Here is a 26,290-nt window from a genome sequence, read left to right as displayed (position 1 = left end):
TTCCATGAAGGCCTCATTTGAATCTCAAACCTGCAATAGCCTTTCTATCCCGATGGTCGACAGGGCGATGGGAGCACACTGCATTGCAGAGTTTATTAATGGTGTGGTGCCCAAACAAATGTATATAGAATTAATTCTCTCCTGAGGAAATTCATCAAAACAAAATTTTCAAATGGAATCTCTTTTGATTATTTATATATAACAAAAGCAAGCAGCCTTTTAAACTACTCAAGCCAAACCACTGAAGCAAAGCTTCTACAGATAACATAAACCCAGTTTGACTATGATTGCTATGCAAGGTTATCATTTCATTAACAAAAAGAGCAATTAAGTACAAAAATGATATTGTTGGTAATCACAGCTGACAAATTAGGACATGAGAGTCCTACTTGGCGCGACACTCACGACTCTTGACTTAGATGGATGTACACTAGGTAGTTTGCAAAAGGACTTGGGGCAATTCATTTAACACCTTGTCACGTTACCCTTCTGTACCAACAAGATTACTTCAAGCTAGCTAACCACCAACCGCCACAATTTTTGTGTCGTACAGTATCAGCATGCGGAAAACTGCAATCCAACTGCTCAAGATGCAGCTTCTTTTGCGGCCTCTCCCTCTCTCTTCAGTAATTCCTGGACAACCAAAACGAATTTATTTCTTTTTAGTAAATTTATAGTTTTAACCACCTACTGATGAGTTTTAAGTAAAAGTAGACTGCAATCTAATGTATGTTCCGGATTAAATTTGTAGGGGTTTTTTTTTTACAAATTTTGAAGTAAAGAGGATATAGGATTTATTTTCATTGTATACCAGTTTGATGGCTGCAACGGACTGGCGCTGTCTTTCTTTCTTCTCACGTTGGCACTCTCCACACCAGCTGGAGAAGTCCTTCTGATATTTTCTCAGCTCTCTAAAGACAGAACTGTAAAGTGAAAGTTGCAGAAATGCTGGGTGAGCCAAAAATAAAAATTGGAAAAAGGGTAAGTATTCAACAATTTCCAAGAAACACAGGGATATGAACAAAAATTAAGCCCATGACGTTGGTAAACAAATAGACATGATTTCCCAATAAGAAACCTGGGAATATCTAGCCAAAACTAAACCCAAACAATGACTTGGAAGCTTCTAATATTTTACAAGTTCCAGATCTGTACCTTTTTTTATAAGCTTTTTTCTCATCCTCACAGGTGGATAGCAACTCTGTTAAAAATGAATCTGAGGACAAATAGAAGGCCATAAAAGTATCTCACTCTGACACCGAATTGCAAGTGAGGTCTATTCGGCAATTTTTGTCCATTTTAACCGAAAGTCCAGGGGACACCTTACTCTCAGATCTAGGTAATCTAACAAACATCACTAAGAATTTCTGGGGGTTGGGGTGGTGGATATTTTTACTGATTCACATTATATATTTCTTTCACCCCACAAGTTACCAGCTCACAAGTTCATCTTGCGTATGTTGACAAACCAAGTCACATTTATTTCAAACCCACCTGTTAGAAAGGTTTGTTTAGTTCCTAAGACGCCAATGGTTCACGTATTAAGGTAAGATACAGAGACAGCGATACCAAACAGGTTATGCATTTCCACCAACCAATAAAGTGTAAGGCAGGCAAGTTTCAATTTCCCACTAACAGAAAGAGGGTAGTGTAAGAACAGGATGAAGGATTTGAAAAGAGATCAATCCCAAGTTCACGACTGGCATGAACCAATACACTGCATCAGTGGCAAGCAAGTTTTCATTTCAGTCTTTACAGGAAGAAGGAAATGTAATTCCTGAACAAAGGAGTTTTTGAACCACTGAGAAATGACAAGAACCTTATATGGTCTTTCTTTACAGAAGGCTAAAGGTCCAGGCCTCTGAGTTAAAAGACAGCAAAGAAGGGTATCATCCTCGATGAAGACACAGAGATTTGTGTTAACTGTCATTCCATGAGGGAAGGGGACATTGAATTGGTATACCATCTTCCCATACATTATCTGGTAGTTAGAATTATAGTCATGGTTTCCTGTCCTTCAAAATTGTGTGGAAGCATTTGTTATTAGGTCAATTATCCCCAGATTTTTTTCATCATTATTTTCAGCTTGGGGGGAACAGGAATTTTTTTCTTTCCTACAGTTAACTATGGGATTGTATGGTGAGTTAATGAATGACCAAGTCTGGTAATTAAACTTTACAATTTACCGAGCAATGACTACAGCAGGAAGTAAAAGGGGTTAAAAAAGAAGTAAATACTTATTCAACAACTAGAGAAGCAAATTTGAGGAACTGGGCTACCTTCTGCACCATAGCAGTAAGTTAATCCTATGCCCAGACGTTGTGGCTCTAGCACCATGACGATGGCGACCACGATGAATGATGGCACGTCCCGGAACATGAGAATAATCAAAGATTTCCTACGAATGCACCATTGGAATTCCATCAACCACTTAGAAAAATAATCTGCAGCAAACTATGATATGCTAATGTACCTATCATGAAGTTGAGCTAATGTTTCTCAAGAGTGGTTCCACAAACAATAACTAATTATAATAATTAAAAAGGACATCATTTATTGAAATCCAAATTTCTAAGATGTGTGCAAAAGTTATTGGCAAGCAGTGGGTAAAAATTAATAGAACTGGCAAAAAGCCACAAGCAAAAGGATAACAAGTTGGCAAACAGCAATACATTTAACAATTGACAGCCAGTTTCATTAAGAGTACTACTGTTAAACAAAAATGCAAGTTCTATATCAATGCAAGTTTTCATCGTATGAAGACCTAGTAAGGCTATTCGGTGATAACTAGATCTTTTACTTGGTAAGTGTTGTTGCCAAGATACAACAATGAATTTGTAGTGCGGGAGAGTATCTCGATGGGGTGCAAGTGACCCTTTTGGTGACAAGAGACCTAATGATGCTTGATGATGACAAGTGACCTGCTGAGCAAAAAGCAAGTTAGGGGCATAGGTGAGGTCACCCATGGACCATTCGATGCTTAAGTTAGTCTCGTGCCCAAAGTGAAATTATAGTTTCAGTGGTGTGGTGTAGTGAGTATACCTGAACAAGGAGGATGGCTCTCCTATCTCAAGCCCCAAGAATTGAGCTTGGACAGATATGGAATTTTGGTCGTTAGAATAGAATAGAATGGGAAGAGAGAGACGAGAGACGAGAGTAAACCTCTATTATTCAATGCCCTTCTTCATCACCTTTGGTTACATATATGGCCTCCCTCTTAACAGGTATAACAGAAGAGGTTAGGCTGTTTTAGCTATTCAACTCCCTGACTGTTTAACAAACCAACTGTCAACCGTCTACCCCCCTTAACAACTACCAGCTAACTAGATAACTGATACAATTGTTATTTATTGACAAATCCCCTTTCTTACCCCTAGGGTCGTGACAATTCCCCCCTCCTCAAGAGAGTTCTTGTCCCCAAGAACTTGCAGCTGCTGACCTTGTTGTTCATCCAATTCCAGCCTTCACAATCTGATTTCTTCTCCTCTTTTTCCTTCCTTTCTTTCTCCTTCTAAGCTTTGTCCCATCTTCTCTTACGTTCTATTGCTTTTGTTTTTCCTGCAAAGATAAAATGTATACTCCAAGGATCATGTCAAGGCTCTCTTCTCCAATGTCAAATCTCCCAAACCAAATGCCAGCAACCTTCTCTTCCTTCATCCTCCGAATCTGGTCTACACCAGGAGACATGACAGCACAACAATACTGTCATATTGACCGAAATCAAAATTGCTCAAAATAGCAGGGAGATTTTCTTCGGCTAGAATTATCTTAACCTGTGACTCCTCAGTCTTTTCCAAAACCAAGGCAAAGAAGCCATACTCTTAGAATCTGCACCCTCATAACCATTCTTGCCCTCAGCCTCCAGTTTTTTTCTTTGGTCTGAGTCCTCATTGGTTGCTTATCCATCCTCAACTTCAGTATCAGCTTCCTTAGAGCCATTGTAAAATTGTTCTGGTCTAGATTGTTCTGTCAAAACTCCTTTAGCTACATGTGGTTCGTTACAAACTTGTGAGCTGCTCTTAAGATAACTTTACGGTGGCAGCCCATACTTTCTGTAAACGGCTTCCAGTGCCAATTCATGCAGCCTTGCCTTCTCCGTCACTTGTTCCACCGTAGTAGGATAGAATATTTTCACCATAGGCCTCAACATATCATCAAGACCATTCATGAATCTTGATACAAAATAAAGACTCATTCAAGGTTGGATGGGAATTAAGCACTAGTGCTTTCAATTTCTCAAACTTGACCAAGTACTCTATAACTGAGTCCTCTTGTTTCAGCTTGTTAAGCTCCTCTTTGTAACTCTCGTCTCCAACTTTCTTGATAAACTTAATCAAAAATTCATCAAACTTACTTGATAGACCTTTCAATTTGCTATCAATATTGTCCCAAGTATTTGCAATTCCTCTACCCACCTTCTCAGTTCAAATCCTTGCAAATTCGCCTCTAAAACAGCAATCTATCAATCGCCTTGAGCAGTTTCAAATAACTGTACAGCTGAGACCAATTGAAATTGTCGGAACTTTTGAATGCGTCAAAATCGCCTGAAATCACTACTCTATTACAGTCTACTTTGATGAAGTCGAATCAAAATTACCGCAAGGGATTGCCGGAATTCACAGCCAAGAATCATTGGACTTGCCCCCAATCCAGATTGAAAACGGTCGTGACCCACACCCCAATCCAAACCGATTGGCTGAACCCCCGCAACTATTCGCTATCTACTTGCGAGAAACTGCCTGGATTAGCTGTTAGAGTTGTCAGAATCACAACCAAGAAACAACTATCGTCGATGATCAACAATCATCGAAATCCCACCTTTGAGTTCGCCTTCAAACTTCGAGTCGCCTTATCTCAATTTCGCTAAATCGCCCTTCCACATGCAACGACCAAGATCCAATTGTTTTGGAACAATAGCTAAAGTTGCTTGGGTCAGTTTCACCTTCACACGTCTTCAAATTTGGGGCGAGACTTAGCGAAATTCACAACCACGAGGCTACCACCTACTTTGCCTTCAAGATTCGAACAAACATGCCAAAATTCACAGGCGACAATTGCCTCACATCAGTCGCCTAAGAGAATTGCTCACCCAATCACCGACCACTGATTGGAATTCACCTAAATTCTTGAATCGTTTTTGATTACCTGAATTCTTCAATCGCTCTTGATTCCTTTCGGATGCTTGCACTCGCCAATCACACCGTCACCAATTGAACTCGTCAAAGTTCTTGTATTAGCTGGAATCACCCGAAATCTCTACTCTATCAATTCCGTCGAGAGTCATCGGAATCAATTGCAACCAATTATAGGAATTACAGCCAAGGAACGTTGGCTCTGATACCACTTGTCAAGCCCCAAGAATTGGGCTTGGACAGATATGGAATTTTGGTCGTTATAACATAATAGAATGGGAAGAGAGAGAGAGAGAGGGACAGAAGGGTAAACTTCTATTATTTGATGCCTTTCTCCATCACCTGTGGTTACATATATAGCCTCCCTCTTAACAGATATAACAGAAGAGGTTAGGCTATTTTAGCTATTCAACTCCCTAACTATTTAACAAACCAACTGCCAACTATCTACCCCCCTTAACAACTACCAACTAGCTTGCAAACTGATACAATTGTTATTTATTGACAAATCCCCTTCTTACCCCTGGGGTCATGACATCCTATTTATAGAAAAGGAGGAGATTGACAAGTGGTAGGAAACCCACAATTTTCGATAAGCATCTTGGGGGTTAGCTTGACCGGTTCAACCATGGTTTGTGGGTGGCACAACTTCTCGCAACGCATGGCTGCATGGTAGGTCACCCGCATGACCACATGAGCGAGTCTCTTGGTGCCCCCACACGGTAGGTCTCTCGATTATGCAACATGGTAGCCTTGCGCATGTCTCTAGGCCACAAATCTCGCAAGGCTTGGTGCCTCTCACGGCCCACTGGGCTACATGTCCCTCACGACCCCTTTGGCATGGTGGTCTCATGGCTTTAGTAAATCCCATGGCCTTAGTCTCTCGGTTCATACTTAGTCAAAACCTTTCCTTAACTTATTTCCAATTAATCCTGAGATAGGCCGACCCATTGTGTTGCAGGCCCCCTTTGTCATACTTGGGCTTATTTATTTGGGCATTACAATTGTTCCTCACTCTTTTCTCTATGTTTCCCAAAGGGAAGAGTAACTATCGACCAACCTTTTCCTAGAGATTTTTCCCGAGAATTCTAGCTTTTTCTGCCACATGGACTTTCTATTTCTCTTATGCTCAAGGGGCTGAGGGCACTTGAGGTGACTCATTTGGGTAATTGATGATCACTTATTGAAGATTGGTTACAAAAAAAGCTAAATTGAATCAACCTTATATGTGAAAGTTGCTAACAGTGTCTAATTGTTGTTTCTTTATATGCTGATGATCTACTTGTTACAAGAAGCAATGCAAGATCGGTGCATCAATTTAAAGAACAGATGTAATACCCCGAGAGCCCAGAGAAGTTAGTATATATCGAGGATAGTGTAAGGAATGAAACAACACCAGCTGGATACCTTTTGGGTTGAATGTTGGCAAAGAACTCCCAAGTTAAGCGTGCTTGACCTGGGGTAATCCATGGATGGGTGACCTCCCTGGGAAGTTCGTGTAGGCCCATCAGGGTAAGTTGTTCCGGTCCTTCCTATCGCTCGATGCGGGATGTTACAAATGGTATCAGAGCCAACCCTTGGCGAAGGCGGTCCGATGAGGGCGGGGAGTGGCGCCGGGGCTTGAGGGCCTGTACAAGGAGCGGCTTCTGGCAGGCTTCTAGGATGGCAGCCCCCAAGGGGAAAAAGTCTGGGACCAGTTGTAAGGTCGCATGACGAGGACGTCATGTGCTCAAGGGGGGGAGAATGTAATACCCCGAGAGCCCAGAGAAGTTAGTATATATCGAGGATAGTGTAAGGAATGAAACAACACCAGCTGGATACCTTTTGGGTTGAATGTTGGCAAAGAACTCCCAAGTTAAGCGTGCTTGACCTGGGGTAATCCATGGATGGGTGACCTCCCTGGGAAGTTCGTGTAGGCCCATCAGGGTAAGTTGTTCCGGTCCTTCCTATCGCTCGATGCGGGATGTTACAACAGATGATGGAAGTTTTTGAGATGACTGATTTGGGAGAGAGGCCATATTTTCTTGGCATGGAAATTCGGCAATCATAGCAAGGCATTTTTATAGGACAACAAAAATATGCAAGGGAGGTGCTTAAAAAATTAGCATGGAGGATTGTAAGTCCATCAGTACTCCTTGATGCAAAATGAAAAATTAAGTAAAGATGATGGGGCTGAAAAGATTGATGGTGGTCTGTACAAAAGTCTCATAGATTGTCTAATGTATTTGACTACAAGGGCTAACATTATGTATGCTGTGAGTTTTGTTAGAATTATTAGTATAATTGTGATTATTAAATGTCTATGTTTTATTTTGTAATTAGGATAAACCCGTAGGTGTTTAAGACCCATTATACTTATTATAAATAACAAGGGAGGTTAATCTCTTAACCTTTTCTCTCATAATTATTTTCTCACATGGTATCAGAGCCACAGATGAGAAAAACCCTAGCTGTCGCTGTATATCTTTTTCCAGTGACTGTCAAACCCTAACGTCGCTGCCCAATACCAAAACCCCACTACCCTGCCACCATTGGATAACATTGCCACCACCATCGGGTTCGCCACCACTAAATCAGCCGACCGCCGAAGACTCGCTGCCGCCGAACCACCCACGAGCCCCCACGTGCTACCGCCACTTCCTGCCTCCGTTCCACGTGCCGGCGGCGTGATAGCGCATCCGCCAACCAATATTTTCCAGCTTCTCCAGATCTGATCGTCGGCGACCCCTCAAGCCACTTCTGATGTCAAAACCCTCGCTATGTCTGATTTCAGTGACGCCGTTTCTGTCGATGTTATTCCCGCTCCAGCACCTGTTGCCCCTACTGCCTCTCAATCCTTTATTGTCTCCAATCTTGGGACAGGCAATATTACCACTATCAAGTTGATAGGGTCAGCCAATTATCTCTCATGGGCAGCCTCTGTCAAAATGCGGTTCAAAGGGCAAGGCCAAGCGGATCATCTTACCACAAAGGTTGAAAGTGTGCTAGAAGCGAATCGGGCAAGATGGGAACAAGTTGATGCCCAGTTATGTAGCCTCCTATGGCAGTCTATTAATCCTTCCATCATGCAGCTCTTTCGCCCCTTTGAAACTTGTGTTGATGTGTGGAAGAAAGCTGAAGAGTGTTATACAAACGACATCTAACATTTATATATATATATATATATATTGTGGTTTCTAATATCAAAAATCTCAAGCAAGAGTCGTCTATGGAATCTTATCTGAGGCAGGTTCGAGCTCTCATGCAAGAATTCGATGCTCTTCTTCCTCTCACTACTGAACAGATTGCTTAACGAGAGAAGTTTTTTATGGTTATTGCTCTCTCTGATCTGAAACCAGAGTTTGACGCCATTAGGCATCAAATCTTGACCAGCTCCGCTAGCCCTACCATGAAGAACTCTTTCAAAAGGTTGTTGAATATGATAAGTGCACATGGTATGTCTTTTTCTTCTCATGTTGTTCCTCTAGTCGAATCTTCAGTTCTTGTGTCTCAGGCTTCCACCGTAGGAGGAAATAGAGGACGTAATAATAATCGCTTACGTCCACAATGTACCTTTTGTAAGAAAGTGGGTCATCTTGAGGACAAACGCTGGAAGAAACATAGTCAGCCAGCTATTCCACCTGTATCATCTACCAATGCAGCTCATGTATTTTAGAGCAATCCTAATCCTACTCAATCTCCACCAGATTCGCAATTGGTACCTATGTCTGCAGCTGAGTATGATGCCCTCCTGAAGTTCTAGGCCACCTAGCAATCTCATCCTGGTAATCCCGTTGCTTGTGTTGCTCAAGGCTTATCTATTAGTCCTTGGATTATAGATTCTGGCGCCAATGGCCATATGTATGGTAATGAACTTATTTTCTCCTCACCTATTCTAATACCTTGCCTACTGTTATCTTGGCTGACGGCACCAAAACTGCAACTAAAGGAATCGGCCAAATCACACTCACCTCGTATTTCTCATTAAATTATGTTTTATATGTTCCTGATAGTCCTTTTAATTTGATTTCAGTTAGCCAACTCACCAAAACCCTTAACTGTTATGTTATCTTTACTTCTACCTTTGTTTGTGTTTAGGACTAGGGTATGGGGCGGACGATTGGCATTGGGTGTGAGTCACAGGGTCACTATCATCTTGTTGTGCCTAGTTCGCTGGTAGCTTGCACCAGTGCCACTTCCCCAGATCTTCTCCACTATCGTCTCGGTCATCCCAGCCTCTCCAAACTAAAGAAGTGAGTTCCTAGTTTGTCGTCATTGTCCATGTTTAATTGTGAGTCATGTCAACATGGTAAACACGCTCGTAATTCTTTTTCTCGTTGAGTCCATAATAGGACTGAGGCTCCATTTTCCCTTGTGCACTCTAATGTATGGGGGCCCAATCGCGTCAATTCTACTCTTGGTCTTTCATATTTCGTTACTTTCATTGATAACTTTTCTCGTTACACTTGGTTGTTTCTTATGAAGAGTCAGTCCGAGTTGTTTTCTATCTTTCAGACATTCACTGCTAAAATAAAAACACAATTTGGAGTTTCTATACGTGCCTTACGTAGTGATAATGCCCTTGAGTATTTTTCTTCTCAATTTATTACCTTTATGACTGCTAATGGCATCCTGCATCAATTCTCTTGTCCTTACACACCTCAACAAAATGGTGTTGCTGAGCGTAATCTTATTGAGACTGCCCGGACGCTCCTTTTACATGCTAATCTTCCCACCAAATTTTGAGAGGATGTTGTTCTAACTAAATGTTATCTAATCAATCGCATGCCATCTTTAGCGTTACAGGACCAAATCCCTCATTCCCTTTTGTTCCCTACACAGCCACTTTATTCTATTCCTCTTCGTGTTTTTGGCTATATCTGTTTTATGCATTCTTTTTCACCTGTACAGAATAAACTTGTTGCAAAATCTCTCAAGTGTATCTTCCTCAACAATTCCCAGTTGCAGAAAGGCTATAAGTGTTACTCTTCTGAGCTGAACCGCTATCTTTTGTCTGCTGATATCACGTTCCTTGAACAACAGTCTTTCTTTTCAGTTGCTCAACCTGATTCATAGTCTTCACCAGGTTTTGCCCATTCCTTTTTCTTTTTTTCCGCTATCTTCATCAGGTCCATTTGTCTCCTCTGTAGCGCCTACCCTACCATTTTTCGGTCCACCTTTCACGACTCTTCCACTTCTTACATATCAATGCCGTCCTCATCCTGCTACCGGTGCCAGCATTCCTCCATCCTAGGACTCTCCTGACTCATTCTCTTCGTCTGTGATCCCTCCTGCTTCAGATCCTAAGCCCGAAAGTCTCCCCGCTACTCTTCACAAAAGTACATAGTCTACTCGTAATCCACATCCTATTTAGAACTTTTTATGCTATGACCATTTATCCCCTTCTTATAGTGCCTTTGTTTCAAGTCTTTCCTCTGTTTCTATTCCTAAAACCACAGGTGAAGCTCTATCTCATCCTGGTTGGCACCAGATTATGTTAGATGAGATTGACGCCTTATATTCGAATGGTACTTGGGATTTGGTGTCTTTACCACTAGCAAAGACTTCTGTTGGTTGACGGTGGGTATTCACTCCCAAAGTGGGTCCTAATGGCCAAGTGGAACGTCTTAAGACCCGCTCCAAAGGCTTTACACAGATCTATGGGCTGGATTATAGTGATACCTTCTCTCCTATTGCGAACTTTCTCTCTCTGGCTACCACGCGTCATTGACCACTTTATCAGCTCAATGTTAAAAATGGCTTTCTTCATAGTGATTTGCAGGAAGAGATCTATATGGAGCAACCACCTAGTTTTGTTGTTCAGGGAGAGTCTAATGTAGTCTGCAAACTCAAGAAGTCTCTCTATAGTCTGAAACAATCTCCACGGGCGTGGTTTGTCAGGTTCAAGCCTTTGGTATCACTCAAAGTGAAACTAATCATTCAGTTTTCTATCGCCATTCATCTTCTTTATGTATCTACCTTATTGTTTATGTAGATGATATTATTATCACAGGGAGTGATCAGGTTGGAATACAAAAGTTGAAGGAACATCTACATCAGCATTTTCAGACCAAAGACCTAGGTCGACTTCAGTATTTCTTAGGTATTGAAGTTGCTCAATCAGAAGATGGTATCTCAATTTCTCAAAGGAAGTATGCCCTTGACATCCTAGAAGAAACTGATATGGTGAACTGCAAACCAGTTAACACCCCAATGGATCCGAATATTCAACTTGTGCCGGGACAGGGGGAGCTTTATTCAAACCCTAGTAGGTATAGGAGACTGGTAGGGAAGTTGAACTATCTCACAGTCACTCGTCCCGACATTGTTTTTGCTGTGAGTGTAGTTAGTCAGTTCCTCAGTTCTCCATGTGATTCTCATTGGGATGTTGTTATTCGGATTCTGAGATATATCAAGGAGCGTCAAGTAAAGGGTTACTCTATGGAGATAAGGGACACACATATATTTGTTGTTATACAGATGCAGATTGGGCCGGATCTCCTTCTGATCGTCAATCAACCTTTGGGTATTGTGTTCTTGTGGGAAGAAATTTGGTTTCTTGGAAAAGTAAGAAACAGAATGTAGTAGCTAGATCTAGTGTAGAGGCAGAGTATCGGGCTATGGCTAATGCAACTTGTAAGCTCATCTGGCTTAACAACTCTTGCAGGAACTCAAGTTTTGTGGAGTGTCCCCTATGAAGCTTATTTGTGATAATCAGACTGCCTTACACATTGGTTAAAATCCAATGTTCCATGAGTAAACTAAGCATATTGAAATTAACTCACTTTATTAGAGAAAATCTAGTTGAAGGTGTTATTGTTATAGAGTTTGTTATAACTCCAGTGATCAACTTGCAGATGTCTTCACCAAGTCTCTAAAGGGTTCTCGAATAGAATATATTTGTAACAAGCTTGGTGCATATGATATCTATGCTCCAACTTGAAGAGGAGTGTTAGAATTATTAGTATAATTGTGATTATTATATGTTTATGTTTTATTTTGTAATTAGGATAAGTCTATAGGTGTTTAAGGCTCGTTATGCCTATTATAAATAACAAGCTAAGAGAGGCTAATCATTTAGGTTTTTCTCTTATAATTATTTTCTCACAAGTTTGTCTATTGTGCAAGTGAGTTGCTTGCATTTTGAGGCTGCAAAAGGGATGCTTAGATCAAAGACACTCTTGATCTCGGAGTTTGGTCTGAGAAATCTGAGAAATTGAATTTGCATGGTTTTGTTGATAGTGATTGGGCTAAATCATGTGATGATATGAGGAGTACTTCTGGATACTTATTCAGTCTTGGTTCAAGTTGCTTCTCCTGGAGTTCAAAGAAACAAGATATTGTTGCTCAATAACAGCACAAGCAAAAAGTGTTGTTGCAACTGCAGTTGTGAATCAAGCTTTATGGATATGGAACCTGCTGTCAGATTTGGAGCATGATCAGAATAAAGCAACTGGAATCTTTATTGATAATGAAACTGCTATTTCTATTTCCAATGATCCAGTATTCCATGGCAGAACCAAACATTTTAAAATCAACTTTTATTTTATTAGAGAGGTTCAGAAAAACAAGGAAATAGTTCTGGTTCACTGCAGGACTGAGGAACAACTTGCTGATATTCTAACAAAGGCTTTGTCTAAAGCCAGATTTGAAGAACTGAGAAAGAATTTGAGAATTTGCAGTGAAAGAAGCAAGGACGACTGTTAAAGGATGCCTCTGTGGCTGCAATTGAAGACCCGGTCAATGCCAGGTTGTCTACAAAGTTGTTAAGCAAGGCTGCAAGCATTTGAAGTCTTATCATTTCGTTATTCTGTTTCAGTTTGAATTTTCTGTTTAAATTTGAATAATAGTCAAAAGTTGGTTCAAGATTTTCAGGAAACAATTACAATTTGTTTGTTTTTTGCACTTGTATAAATCCAGTTGATTAATGAAATATAATAACTTAAGTCTCAGCTTCTGTATTCTTTGTTTTGATAAACCAACATTCATGCTTCCAAAATTGGTGGATATAAAGAGGCCATATAACTATTATGCAAGTACCATCAACCATTTTTTATATGAATATATGAAAACACTATCACTTCAAATGTTTACATTACAAATCATTTATATTACACAAAAATATTAAAGAAATTAATTTGGCACTACATATTGGGAAGTAAGTGGAAAGAAAAGAAATTTATTCTCTATTCCAAATATCTCTAATACATAAGTAATTAGAAGTTTAGGTCTTATGATTCTAAAAACTATGAAGCCAAAAGAAGAGGGAAAAACAGTTTCGGCAACTCAACTTATACGTGCAAGCAAAGGAGATGTGTACCCACGATAAACATGAGGTTCTCAATAACTGGAAAAGTGGATGCATTTGGACAAGGATTGGTGTATGATACAAAGACAGCAACTCTTGGGTTGTCTGAGCTTGTTAAGCCTAAAACAAAACCCTTCATGATCACTATCATGTTAAAGAGGGAGATATGAAAATATAAATGTTACAATCTTTTGGCATCTAATCCAACCATCTTATGGAACTAGTAGATGCGTGTTATTCATTGCCCGTCTTCTAATTGCTATTGGAATATATTACGTATATATTTACATGTGTTAAATAAGATAAGTACGGAGTATTAGTATAATTAACTTAAAATTACTTGTACATATATTCTCTTATATTATACACTTTTAACAAAATACACAAATTATTTTATTCACATGGTATCAAAGCTATTAGACAAACCCTAACCCTAGATCTAGCCGTCACTGCGGCTGTCAACCCCTTCTTCCTGTCATCAACCGCATCGTCTCTATCCATTGTTCAAGACACGATCACTGTTCTTGCGTAGCCACTGCCTTCATCCTATCGATCTAACCATCACTGTCGATCTCCCACGCAATCATCGGTCGTCAAGCAGCTCTCCGATTGCTGCCTTTGTTGTAGTCAACCATCACCTTCCAATCCAATGTCGCGCATTGCCACTCAGTCTCTTCCGTTGTGGATCTCCAGTTGTGGGTTTCTGCTATCAATCGATCTTCCGTGGCCACTTCTTCTTCATCTTCCGCCTAGCACTTGCCATCGCCACCACCTGCTTCATGTAACTTTCATTCTTGCATAGCCACCACTTCACCTTCCGCCAAGTACTTGCCATCGCCACTTTCTGCCTTCGTCGGGCTTCTTCTCCTCCTACCGTCGACACACTCAGCGGCCTTGCCATCCGTTGTTGCCATCATCCGCGAGCCTCCCAGCCTCCATCAAATTTTCAACCATTGAAGCAACAACCAAGCTAGCTACCCAGATCTTCAAGTTTCTCAAATATGGACCAAATCCGACCCACCCAGATCCGACCTACTCCAGATCTAGTCAGCCAAAATAGTGGGTTGTTCTTTCTGTACCATGTCTTCATCTACAACACACTCTTCATCCACAAGCCTCTCCACCATGTCCACAACTGTGACTATTCCCCATTTTTTTAGCACACCAGTTATTACCACAGAGAAATTGAATGGACAAAATTATTCTATTTGGTCATCCGCAACTGAAATTTTGTTTCTTGGACATGGTCTTCTGGCTCATTTATCAACGATCATTTAAAATATTCCAAAGGGATATCAACCTCTTTCAACAGGTAGATACACAGTTACTCAGTTTACTAAGGCAGACTATTAAGCTGACTTTAATGCCTATATTTCAACATTTTCATGAGTGTAGTGCTCTATGGACTTGGGCTCGTCAGTTGTATACGAGTGACATCACTCGTATTTACGATGTGATTGGTGCTTTGTTCAATCTATAACAAGCTAATTTAGATATGACCACCTATTTGGGTGACTATTACTAATTTTAATGAGCATTCTCACACCTCAGTTGTGGGTATTGGCATAGCATCACCCCTTCCTACTTTACCATTGTCATTTGTGGAAGGGTGGCGAGCTGCTATGGTTGAAGAAATGTCTACCTTACATTCCACTAGGACTTGGGACTTGGGACCTCATCCCAAAGGTAAGTCTACTGTTGGTTCTCGCTGGGTTTTCACTGTTAGAGTTGATCCTAACGACCGAATTGATCGCCTTACGACCCACGTTGTTGCCAAAGAATACACTCAGATTTTTTGCCTTAATTATGGCGATACATTTTCTATTGTTGCTAAGATCTCCTATATTCTCCTTTTCTTGTCCCTTGCTGCTATGTTTCACTGGCCTCTTCATCAACTAGACATCAAAAATGCATTTCTTCATGGCAATTTACAAGAAGAGGTGTATATGGAGCAACCTCCTGGCTTTGTTGCTCAGGAGGAGTCTAGGCTACTGTGTCGCCTTCGAAAATCTTTATACGGCTTAAAACAGTCTTCTTGAGCTTGGTTTGGTTGATTCAGTTCAGTTATTCTTAAATTTGGGTTAACTCGCAATGAAGCTGATCATTCTGTCTTTTATCGCTCTCAGTCTAGCCACTATATTCTTGTAGTCGTATATGTTGATGATATAGTACTTATAGGGGATGATAATGTTGGCATCACTAAATTGAAGGCACATCTTCACCAACAATTTCAGACTAAGGATCTAGATTCCTTGAAATATTTTTTGGGTATTGAGGTAGCTCGGTCTAAGCAAGGCATCTATATTTCTCAAAAAAGTATGCCGTGGATTTGTTAGAGGAGAGGGGGTTGCTTGGATGTAAGCCAACAGATACTCCTACAGATCCAAATATCAGACTATTACCAAGACAGGGGGAGCCTTTTCTGACCTTGGGCGCTACCACCGTCAACTAGTTGGGAAACTTAATTACCTCGCAGTCACACGTTTTGATATTTCATTTGCTATGAGTGTGGAAAGTCAATCTTGGATTCACCTTGTGACAGTCACTAGGATGCAGTAATTTGTATTCTTTGGTATATTAAGTTTGCCCTTGGTCGAGGTGTTTTGTATCAAAATCATAGACACAGTCAAATTGTGGGATATACAGATGCTGATTGAGCAAGATCAGCTAATGGCAAGTGATCCACATCTGGATACTGTGTATTAGTAGATGGAAACCTAGTCTCTTGGAAAAATAAGAAACAAACTGTTGTCGCCAAATCCGGTGTAGAAGATGAATATAGGGCAATGACCGTGACAATATATGAACTAATGTGGGCGAAACAATTAATTGAGGAGTTAGGAGTTACACATGTCAAATCTATGCAATTGATTTGTGACAATCAGGTCGCAATGCATATTGCTTCCAATCCTGTGTTTCATGAGAGAACCAAGCATATTGAAATTGATTGTCACTTTGTTAGAGAAAATGTGCTCTCTGGGGAGGTAGTTAAAACATATGTGGGTTCCAACGATCAATTGGTTGATTTACTCACCAAGTCACTTAGAGATTCTCGTATGAATTACATTTGTACCAAGTTTGGCATGCTCAATATATATGCTCCAACTTGAGGGGAAGTGTTAAATAAAAAAAGTACGGGGTATTAGTATAATTAACTTAAAATACTTGTATTTTACACTTTTGACAGAATACACACATTATTTTATTCACAACATCATTCTTCAATTTTTTTTTTCATTTTTAAATTTCAATTACATTGAAGAAGTCACTATGGTTTATGTGATGACCTTTTATTGTACAAATCAATGCATGTGAAAGTAAGGAGCCGCATTTTTTATATCAACAGTAGATGGCAACAAATAGCCATATGAGTAACTAGTACCATACTTTAGAATATAGAATAAAGAATAAAGAAAATAGAAGGAACACCTTAAAGTTTCTCCATGCAGTGTAAATAAAGGAGCATCCTCCTAGGACCATATTCAATAAACAGTCACATGCAGGAAAACAAAAAAGGATTTCTAAAAACATTTGTAGTCCTTGAAGCTGTTAATGAAGAACAAAATGGCCATCAAACTAATCAAATAACTGCATGTAAAATAAAAGCCTTTGCTAAATGTGATCAATTTTGTCACAGTTGAATATCACAAATTTTACAACATACCTCAGACTGTGTTTCTGTATTTACATGTTTATCACATCTAACACCCCGGAAGAACAATTCTCCACCAGAAAATTGCTTACCCAAGCAAACGTTTAAAGTAACTTCTGAGTCATCCACATGGAAACCTACAAAGGTAAAACCATCCCCATTCTAATGTCCATATAAAAAATTTAAGCACCAAACAAAAATAAAAAACAGAATTTTGTGCATCATAGATGAAAAAATTATAACTGAAAATAGGAAAACAAAAAGGTAAGGTTATGTAAGAATAGCAGCAACTAGGTTTTGAAACTATAGGCAAAGACACCTAGGCCCTTTGGATTATCCTCTATTTATAACCTCATAATTTACAGCTTAGAAATCTTAAACAAAAGGAAATAATACATAAGGAAAGTATATACAAGAATCATCCTAATTACAGCTCATATACATTCACAATTCTTTAGATTTGATGGCTTTGTTGTCTTCCTTAATTGCCTCCATAGAATCTGCCATTTACAGTCCTGCACCACAAAAGTCAACCTTTCCATAATAACCATATGTTTACAGCTGTATAAGCTGTCTATCCAGCCCTCTTTTACCCGAGATTCCAACAGGTTAAAACTACATGCATGTCTAACCAAAAAAAAAAACTAGCCATTTTGCACCACATTCATACAGTCACCAACAAGCTGTCATTTGGCTCAGCACTTACCAAATTACATAATTCCTCATTAGAACCTATAAAAAAAAATGTCTAATTCAAAAAATATCTAATAATATTATCAAAGAGAAAATAGGACATAGCATTATGAAAATCGGCAATGAAATTTATGCCCTTGTTAAGTTTCAATTGGCTAGAAAATGCCTTAATCTTGTTTCTGTGTAAGAACTTCATGCCAAAACTTGCACAACAATTATATGCAAAAAAGCAAGCAAATAAACCACTATAATATATAATAAAAGGCTGGGTAGATAAGGTTATTTGATTTTATTTATACTCTTTGGGAGGGGGAAGGGGGCGTTAAAGAGAATACCCACCAAGATCAACATCTCTATCAATTCCATACTCAACTACAAAACCATGGTGAGTATCTAATGTGGATCCTCCAACTTCAGTGAAGAAAACTGCAACAAATGAATATCCATCAGACTGAAGAACAAAAGGATAAAGTAAATATTGAATCCAACATTCAACTTTGTCTATTCTTTGACCTAAAAGTCATCCAAACCACTACCTCTAGATATAGGGCGTATAAAATCTTCCATCAACTTGTCAAGCATGGTTTCCAGGCCGAAATCATCAAGAACAGCACCATACTTATTCATTGTGTTTGGTCGCATAATTCTGAATTTTGTCTCATGTACCCACTTTTCAAAGTTTTCTACCTAAGCAATTAAAACCTCATAAGAAAACATAAACAATAAACTAGAGTGAGAAAAATTAACACGCAAGATGACAAGAACAAAGCCAGGCAATACCTCAGAAAGCAATAATTCACAAAAACGTGGCTGAAGCATTTCAAATGCAAAAACTCCTGGAGCAGGTTCAGCCATTATATTTCTAAAACTCTCTTCTGTGTTCTCATTGACTGCCTTCAGAAATGAGGGTACAAAGAAATTTGCAGCATGCATAGTATACAGCTCCTTGTAAAGAGGCTGAAAAGACAGAAAAACAACTGAGATATTGGATCAATAAATGCATTGAAGACTCAAAGTGGAAGCATTGATGCATTGAAGCAAAATAAAGATCATTCAGCCTCCAAGAGCATGGTAAGATCTTGGATGCATGTTTTAAAATGAATAAGGCTCAATGTTTTCAAGGATATATCTACAATCAATTTGTCCAAACTAATGCTTTCACAAAATACAACTTAATAATTAAATAAAATAACTTTTACTTGGTCTTATGTGATTGGATGATGTTTGACACAAATTTTGGCCTTAAAAGTAATGACTTTTTACAAAATGCCTTGGTTCAGTCGACCACAAGAACATTGCAGAGAATAAAACCTTAATCTACTGAAGTAATCCAGTCAACTGGGAGAAGAACACAGAAAATTGAAACCTGGCAGATTACCAAGGTTTGTGTTCTGGACACACAGTTGACTGGAACATGAATTTAGTCAACTGAATGTTATCTTAGCCGATTGAGTGCCCATCTGGCATTGTGTATACTTCTGTTGTCATGAGAATCATTTCTGTAAAGAACACCCTTATAAGAATATTTTCAAGGAAAAAACAATTTAGCATTTGGCCAAACCATTGGAGAAATGCCTTAGGGTTGTGTTAGGTAGCCAATATACAACCTAAAAACTCGTCAAATCAAATAAAACAAACATGAATTCAAGACAAATGAAAAACCGTTGGGGTGTAACCCTTCATAGTGACACGCTACCCTGCTAGAGTGTAGTGACAAATGGGTTACAGCTGCCACATCAGCACCCAGATCTAGTGTTAAACTTGCAAGGATTCTTGCATTTTTCATGGATGGATGCGAGTAAAGCTAGTCCAAAATCATGATTAAGGATTGAGTCATTGAATATTGGGACTTTTGACAGGTAAATCTATGGAAGTAATAAGTGTAATGATTAGGAGAAAGATTACTACTATGTGCCTCCAAGAGACGAGATGGGTTGGAGATAAGGCAAAAATATTAACAAAATCTGGATATAAACTTTCATACACAGGGAAGGGGGCAAGGAATGGAATGAGGATTATTATCAATAAGACTTAGGTAGTGGATGTGAAAAGAATAGGAGATAAGATTATTGTAATTAAAGTTGTTCTAAGAGACGTAACTATGAATATTGTTAGTACATATGCATTGCAACTTGGGTTAGAAGAGGAGATAAAAGCAATATGTTGGAAAGATTTAGAGTGGGGTTAATCAGGAGAGGTCATTATAGAGGGTGACAGGGTGACTTAAATGACCATGTGGGTAGAGAGGGCAATGGATATAGAGATGTACATCGAGGTAATTTGAGGAAATAAATACTAAGAATAAAGCTATTTTGGATTTGCCATGGCATATGAGCTCATCATGGCCAATATTATGTTTAAGAAACAGGATAAAGACGTGATCGCATATAAAAATGGCATATCAACAACCCAAATAGACTACTTCCTGTCAAGTCCCGAGGTTGAGACTTGGACAAGTTCTAGAAGATCCAAGAAAGAGAATAGAAAGGGAGGGAGAATTCAGCGAGAGAAAGGAGAGGGAAATAGAAATTTAGAGGGAAAGAATTTGTCATTACTCCAACATAATTCCCATCCTCTACACTTAGGCTTTTTATAGGTTGGTCCTTTCAGTTGTAATGTCTAACTGAAAAGGTACAAATGGTTACAGCATTAACTAAAAGGTACAATCAGCTTATGTGTTAGCAGCCTGTCATGACCTTAGGAGTAATAAAGAGGCATTATTGTAATAGGGTATAATAGTTAGTTAGAGATATTTTACAAGTTGTTAGAAGCACATGGGTGCTGGTAGGATATTGTTAGAAATTAGTTAAACATCTAGCTATGCATATAAAAAGGCCAATTGTAAGAGGAGAAAAATATGCTGAAATTGATAATTGAAACTCTTATTCTCTCTCTAAATTTCTCTCCATTCTCCCTCTCATTTCTCTTAACTTTCTCCCTAATTCTGTTCAATCTCCCCCTTCATTTCTTCTTTGTTCTTCCCCAAATTCCTTTCAATTCCTTCTAAGACCCTAGCTAAATCCTAGGGTCATGACACAGACTCATGACTTATTTACCCCAAGGGTCATGACAATCCCCTTCCCTTGAAAAATTTCTTGCCCCTAAGAAATTATAGCAATTGGGCTGCCTTTGGGAACTACTTCAGCATGCCTGGAAAATACTCCCAAGTGGTATGGTTTGGGTGTGTTGGAGAGTCCTAGCTTATGAGGAAGTCACGGGAGTGGAAGCAGATAAGAAGCCAATGCAGCAAATGAAGATAGGCCCCCAGCCGATCAAGAAAAGAAGATAAGATGCAGAAAGATAAGTTTCTAAAAATAAGGAAAAATAATAGGAGTAGATAGAAGTAGAGATAATAGTTTTCTTATCTTATTGTATTCTAAAATTCTATTATATATTAGCTCCTAACTTCTAGGATTAGATAACATAGAAACTTGTATAAGTAGGGTTCCTATCTATTGAATCAGATCATCGAGTTCATTCATCAAAGACTCGACTTGAATTTTGGGTTCCCTACTCTAGGGGCCGAATCTGTTCATGGTATCAGAGCTCGATTTCTCATAGCTGAGTATCCTAATCAATATGACTAGCCCTAATCCAACAGCCATCCCTACAACTGAGGAGTCTTCTCTCGGATCAACGCCTATAGCCGAGCGTGCAACCTATCGTCATTCCTGCCAGCACACCCTCCATGGATAGCCAAACCTTGCAAATCACACAGCACAAGCTGAATGGCAGGAATTTCAGGGAATGGTCTCAGTCTGTGACTTTGGTGATTAAGGGCAAAGGGAAATTTGGCTACCTCATTGGGACCGTTCCAACACCTTAAGAAAAGTCCGAAGATTACTAGCGATGGGAAGTAGAGAACTCTATTCTCATGGCATGGCTAATCAACTCAATGGAACCAAAGATAGGCCGAACCCATCTGTTTTACAAGACTGCAAAAGAAATATGGGATGCAATCCAGGAGCTATATTCTGATCTTGAGAATATTGTCCATTGTTTCGAGATTTGAGCAACCATTCGGACTACAAAACAAAGTGGACTCTCAGTTACTAAATACTACAACAACTTAGTGGAGCTATAGCAAGAAATGGATTTATATTATGATCCAAAGTGGGAATGCCCAAGTGACAACCAGAAATATAACAAGATGCAGGAAAAGAAGCAAGTTTTCGACTTCCTTCAAGGCCTCAATTCAAACTTGGATGAGGTTCAGGGACGCCTCTTAGGTATCAAGCCACTGCCGACACTTAGAGAAGCATTCGCGGAAGTTAAACGTGAAGAAAGCAGAAGGATAGTCATGCTTGTTTCAGCAAAACCGAATACTAGATCTGCCCTTGCTACAACGAAAAAAAGAAGAAAATCTAAGGGCTGAATAATGGTGTGAATACTGTAATAAGCCCACCATACAAAGAACAACTGCTGGAAACTTCATGGAAAGCCACCGAATTGGCAACCAAGAAACAAGAAGGAGAAGGAAAGACCAGCTTATACAACCACGAGTATGCCTACAACTGTAGGTACTCCTAACAACGAAAGAGGTATGAGATTGAATTTAGCAGTAGATCAGGTAGATTTCTTGTAGAAATTATTGAATGGTGCACATATTCCAAAGGATTTAGATGGACCAGCACCAGCCACCCCTGCACCATCTTTGGCCCAAAGAGGTAACTCAGTTTTTTCCCTAACTACTAGAAGGACAAGCAACAGCAGTTGGGTTATGGATACAGGAGCATCCAATCATATGATCGGATCCATAGCTATGTTTGAAAATTTTCAGTTGGAAAATAAGGATCTAACTGTGTTAATGGCAGATGGAACAATATCCTCGGTTAAGAGAAAAGGAAAAGTGTGTGTGGCTGGTTTAGTACTTGAATCTGTCTTATATGTGCCAAATTTAAAATGTAGCTTGTTATCTGTGAGTAAACTCACTAGAGATCTAAATTGCACCGTGACATTTTTCTCCTCACATTGTGTTTTTCAAGATCGATCTATGGGAAAGATGATTGGCAGTGCTAAGGAGAAAGATGGGCTCTATTGGGTATTGGACAACAAGGTTTTTCTTAGTCAGTTGACTCGTAGTTTTTCCTTTTCAATTAGTTTGAATTCAGAAATCTTGTTATGGCATAGACATCATAGACATCTTAGTCATCCTAGTTTTCAATATTTGAAACATTTGTTTCCTAATTTATTCATCAATAAAGCCAATTTGGAGCTCAAGTGTGACCATTGCATTCTTGCCAAACAAACTCACAGTTCCTATTCACAAAAGGCATATAATCCTTCCAAGCCATTCCATTTGATCTATAGTGATATATGGGGTCCAGCTAGGGTTTCAAACTTGAATGGTGTTAGGTGGTTTGTGACGTTCATTGATGATCACACAAGGGTATGTTGGGTATACATAGTGAAAGAAAAATCTGAGGTATGCGCAATTTTTCAGAATTTCCATAAACTTGTCCTAAACGTATTTCAGTCCTCCATTTGCATCCTTAAGACTGATAATGGCCGAGAGTATTTCTCTTACCCATTTACCCAATATCTCACTACAAATGGAATATTTCATCAAAGCACGTGCCCCTACACTCCCCAACAAAATGGGGTAGCTAAGAGAAAAAACCGTCATTTACTTTAAGTGGCTAGATCTTTAATGTTCACTAGTTCCACTCCTAATAGGTATTGGGGGGAGGCCATATTAATAGTTGCTTACTTGATTAATAGGCTCCCAACCAAAGTTCTAAAATACCAAACACCCTTGCACAACCTTATGACTACCTTTCCTTATGTTCGGATTCTTAATACTCTTACCCCAAAAGTGTTTGGATGTGTGGTCTATGTCTATCAAACCAGCTTAAATCGTCACAAACTAGAACCAAAGTCATTCAAGTGTATTTTCATTAGTTACTCTTCTACCCAAAAAGGTTATAAATGTTATTGTCCTACATCACAAAAATTCTTTGTTTCTTGTGATGTAATATTTGATGACACAGTTTTTTATCACACCAGTACTGCATCACGGGTGGAAGAGAACTATTGGGATCCCACAGTTTCAATACCGATTACATTGCCTATATCCCCCTCTATTACTGATGATGATCCTGTAGTTGTTTGTTCACAGCCTGCAACGTTTGAACCCAGCAATCTCCAATCATCAGCTGCTACAAACCCAAAATCTGATCACAGACCAGATGAACTAGGGGAGACTGATCTAAGGGAAGAATTGAGTCCAAAAAAACAACTTAAAGTGTACTCAAGAAAGCCTAAAAATCCTGCTCAAATCAGCCAGTTGCTAGAACCTGCGATCCGTCCAGCAAATGAGGAAATCAGTGCAACAGCTAGGAATGATCTGGATCTGCCTATTGCAGTCAAAAAATGGGTAAGATCCTGTGTGAAATACCCCATATCGAATTATCTAAATTACTCTAAATTGTCCCCACAGTTTAGGGCATTTACTGTAACTATGGATGAAGCTTTTATTCCCAGCAATATACATGAAGCTTTGGGTGATGCAAACTGGAAAAATGCTGTAATGGAAGAAATGAAGGCATTGGACAGCAACAACACATGGGAACTGGTGGACAAACCTAAGGATAAGAAGGTTGTAGGCTACAAATGGGTGTTTACTATCAAATATAAATCAGATGGGAGTATAGATCGTTATAAAGCCAGGTTGGTAGCCCAAGGGTACTCTCAAACCTATGGAATAGATTATGAAGAGATATTTGCTCTGGTTGCAAAGTTAAACTCCATTAGAGTACTTCTATCCATTGTTGTTAACTTAGATTGGGAGTTGTTTCAGTTCAACATCAAGAATGCATTTCTAAATAGAGAGCTAGAAGAAGAGGCATATATGAAGATTCCACCCGGATTTGAAAACGAAAAAAAGATTGGGAAGGTATGCAAACTACACAAATCTCTCTACAGTCTAAAACAATCCTCTAGAGCATGGTTTAAAAAGTTTAGCTCGACCCTGACAAAATTTGGTTACAAGCAAGGTGAGGCCGACCATACTCTATTTATTAAACACTAAAATGGAAAAAGGTGTATCTTGATTGTGTATATGGATGATATAATCATTACAGGGGATGATACTAATGAAATTGCAGCTCTAAAACAAAGGTTGAAAGAAGAATTTGTGATAAAAGACTTGGGGACTATGAAGTATTTTTTGGGAATGGAAGTGGCAAGGAGTAAAGAAGGTATTGTAATATCTCAAAGAAAATATACTCTTGATCTTCTAAAAGATAAAGGAATGCTTGCATGCAAACCAAGACAAACTCCACTTGAGAGGAATTGGAAGTATATGAAGAAGGATAATGATCCACCAGTAGACAAGGAGAAGTATCAACGGTTAGTTGGGAGATTAATTTATTTGTCTTTAACACGCCCAGATATAGCCTATTCAGTGAGCATCATAAGTTAATTTATGCATGCCCCAACTCAACAACATTTGACAGCTATATATCACATTCTGGGATACCTAAAGGGCACACCAGGTAACGGACTGTTGTTTCAAAAGACTGATGAAAGAGGGGCAAAAGGATTTTCTTATGTAGATTGGGCAGGATCAGTGATTGATAGTTGATCTACATCAGGTTTTTGTACAAAGTTATGGGGTAATTTAGTCATATGAAGAAGTAAAAAACAATCCGTTGTAGCAAGAAGCAATGCTAAAGCAGAATGTAGGGCAATTGCCTAAGGAGTTTGTGAATTAATTTGGGTGGTAAGATTAATGGAAGATCTACAAATGCCATTAACTAAACCAACACGGCTCTACAGTGATAGCAAGTCAGCTATAAGCATCATCAACAACCCCGTACAGCATGATAGAATGAAACATGTCAGGATTGATCGACACTTCATCCAAAGAGAAGTTGAAGATAGAGGTATAAGACTTATCTATATTCCCACAACAGACCAAAAGGCAAATATATTTACTAAGTCCATAGCTAGACTAGGTTTTGAGACTCTCATCAACAAGTTAAGAATGAGAGATATCTATTCTTTAGCTTGAGGGGGGGGTATTGGAGAGTCTTAGCTTATGAGGAAGTCACGGGAGTGGAAGCAGATAAGAAGCCAATGCAGCAGATGAAGATAGAAGATAAGATGCAGAAAGATAAGTTCCTAAAAATAATAAGAGCATATAGAAGTACAGATAATAGTTTTCTTATCTTATTGTATTCTAAAATTATGTTGTATATTAGCTCCTAACTTCTAGGATTAGATAACATAGAAACTTGTATAAGTAGGGTTCCTAACTATTGAATGGTTCCTAACTATTGAATCAAATCATCGAGTTCATTCATCAAAGACTCGACTTGAATTCTAGGTTCTCTACTCTAGGGGTCGAATATGTTCAGGGTGTAAGTGTGTCCACTGCACTAGAACTTGGGCAATGGGCAGTGTGTCTTGATATATTACCCTTTTATCCACAATAGCCCGAGGTTCAACTTCCACTTCAAGACCTTCATCTACAAATGGGAGGTTAGGGCTGGTGGCTGCATTAGGTTCTAGCGATTTCTTTAG

The 26,290-nt window shown here is 39.2% G+C and overlaps 1 protein-coding gene across 1 annotated transcript in view; it reads right to left on the bottom strand.

The window, feature by feature from the left end:
* Nucleotides 1-165: 165 nt before the first annotated feature.
* Nucleotides 166-26,290, bottom strand: part of LOC127806104 (2-oxoglutarate and iron-dependent oxygenase domain-containing protein CP2-like) — a 53,056-nt gene continuing 26,931 nt past the window's right edge. The window contains exons 3-9 of the mRNA XM_052343127.1: nt 18,545-18,721; nt 18,301-18,451; nt 18,104-18,190; nt 17,084-17,208; nt 2,280-2,398; nt 812-923; nt 166-633 (exon numbers count right to left, since the gene is read on the bottom strand). Of these exons, the coding sequence (XP_052199087.1) occupies nt 586-633; nt 812-923; nt 2,280-2,398; nt 17,084-17,208; nt 18,104-18,190; nt 18,301-18,451; nt 18,545-18,721 (819 nt within the window). The 3' untranslated portion in view covers nt 166-585. The remainder of the gene's footprint in view (nt 634-811; nt 924-2,279; nt 2,399-17,083; nt 17,209-18,103; nt 18,191-18,300; nt 18,452-18,544; nt 18,722-26,290) is intronic.

Source organism: Diospyros lotus, chromosome 7 (assembly GCF_014633365.1).
Source record: "Diospyros lotus cultivar Yz01 chromosome 7, ASM1463336v1, whole genome shotgun sequence".
In the NCBI taxonomy this organism is placed as follows: Eukaryota; Viridiplantae; Streptophyta; class Magnoliopsida; order Ericales; family Ebenaceae; genus Diospyros; species Diospyros lotus.
This window is presented reverse-complemented; position numbering and strand designations above follow the sequence as displayed.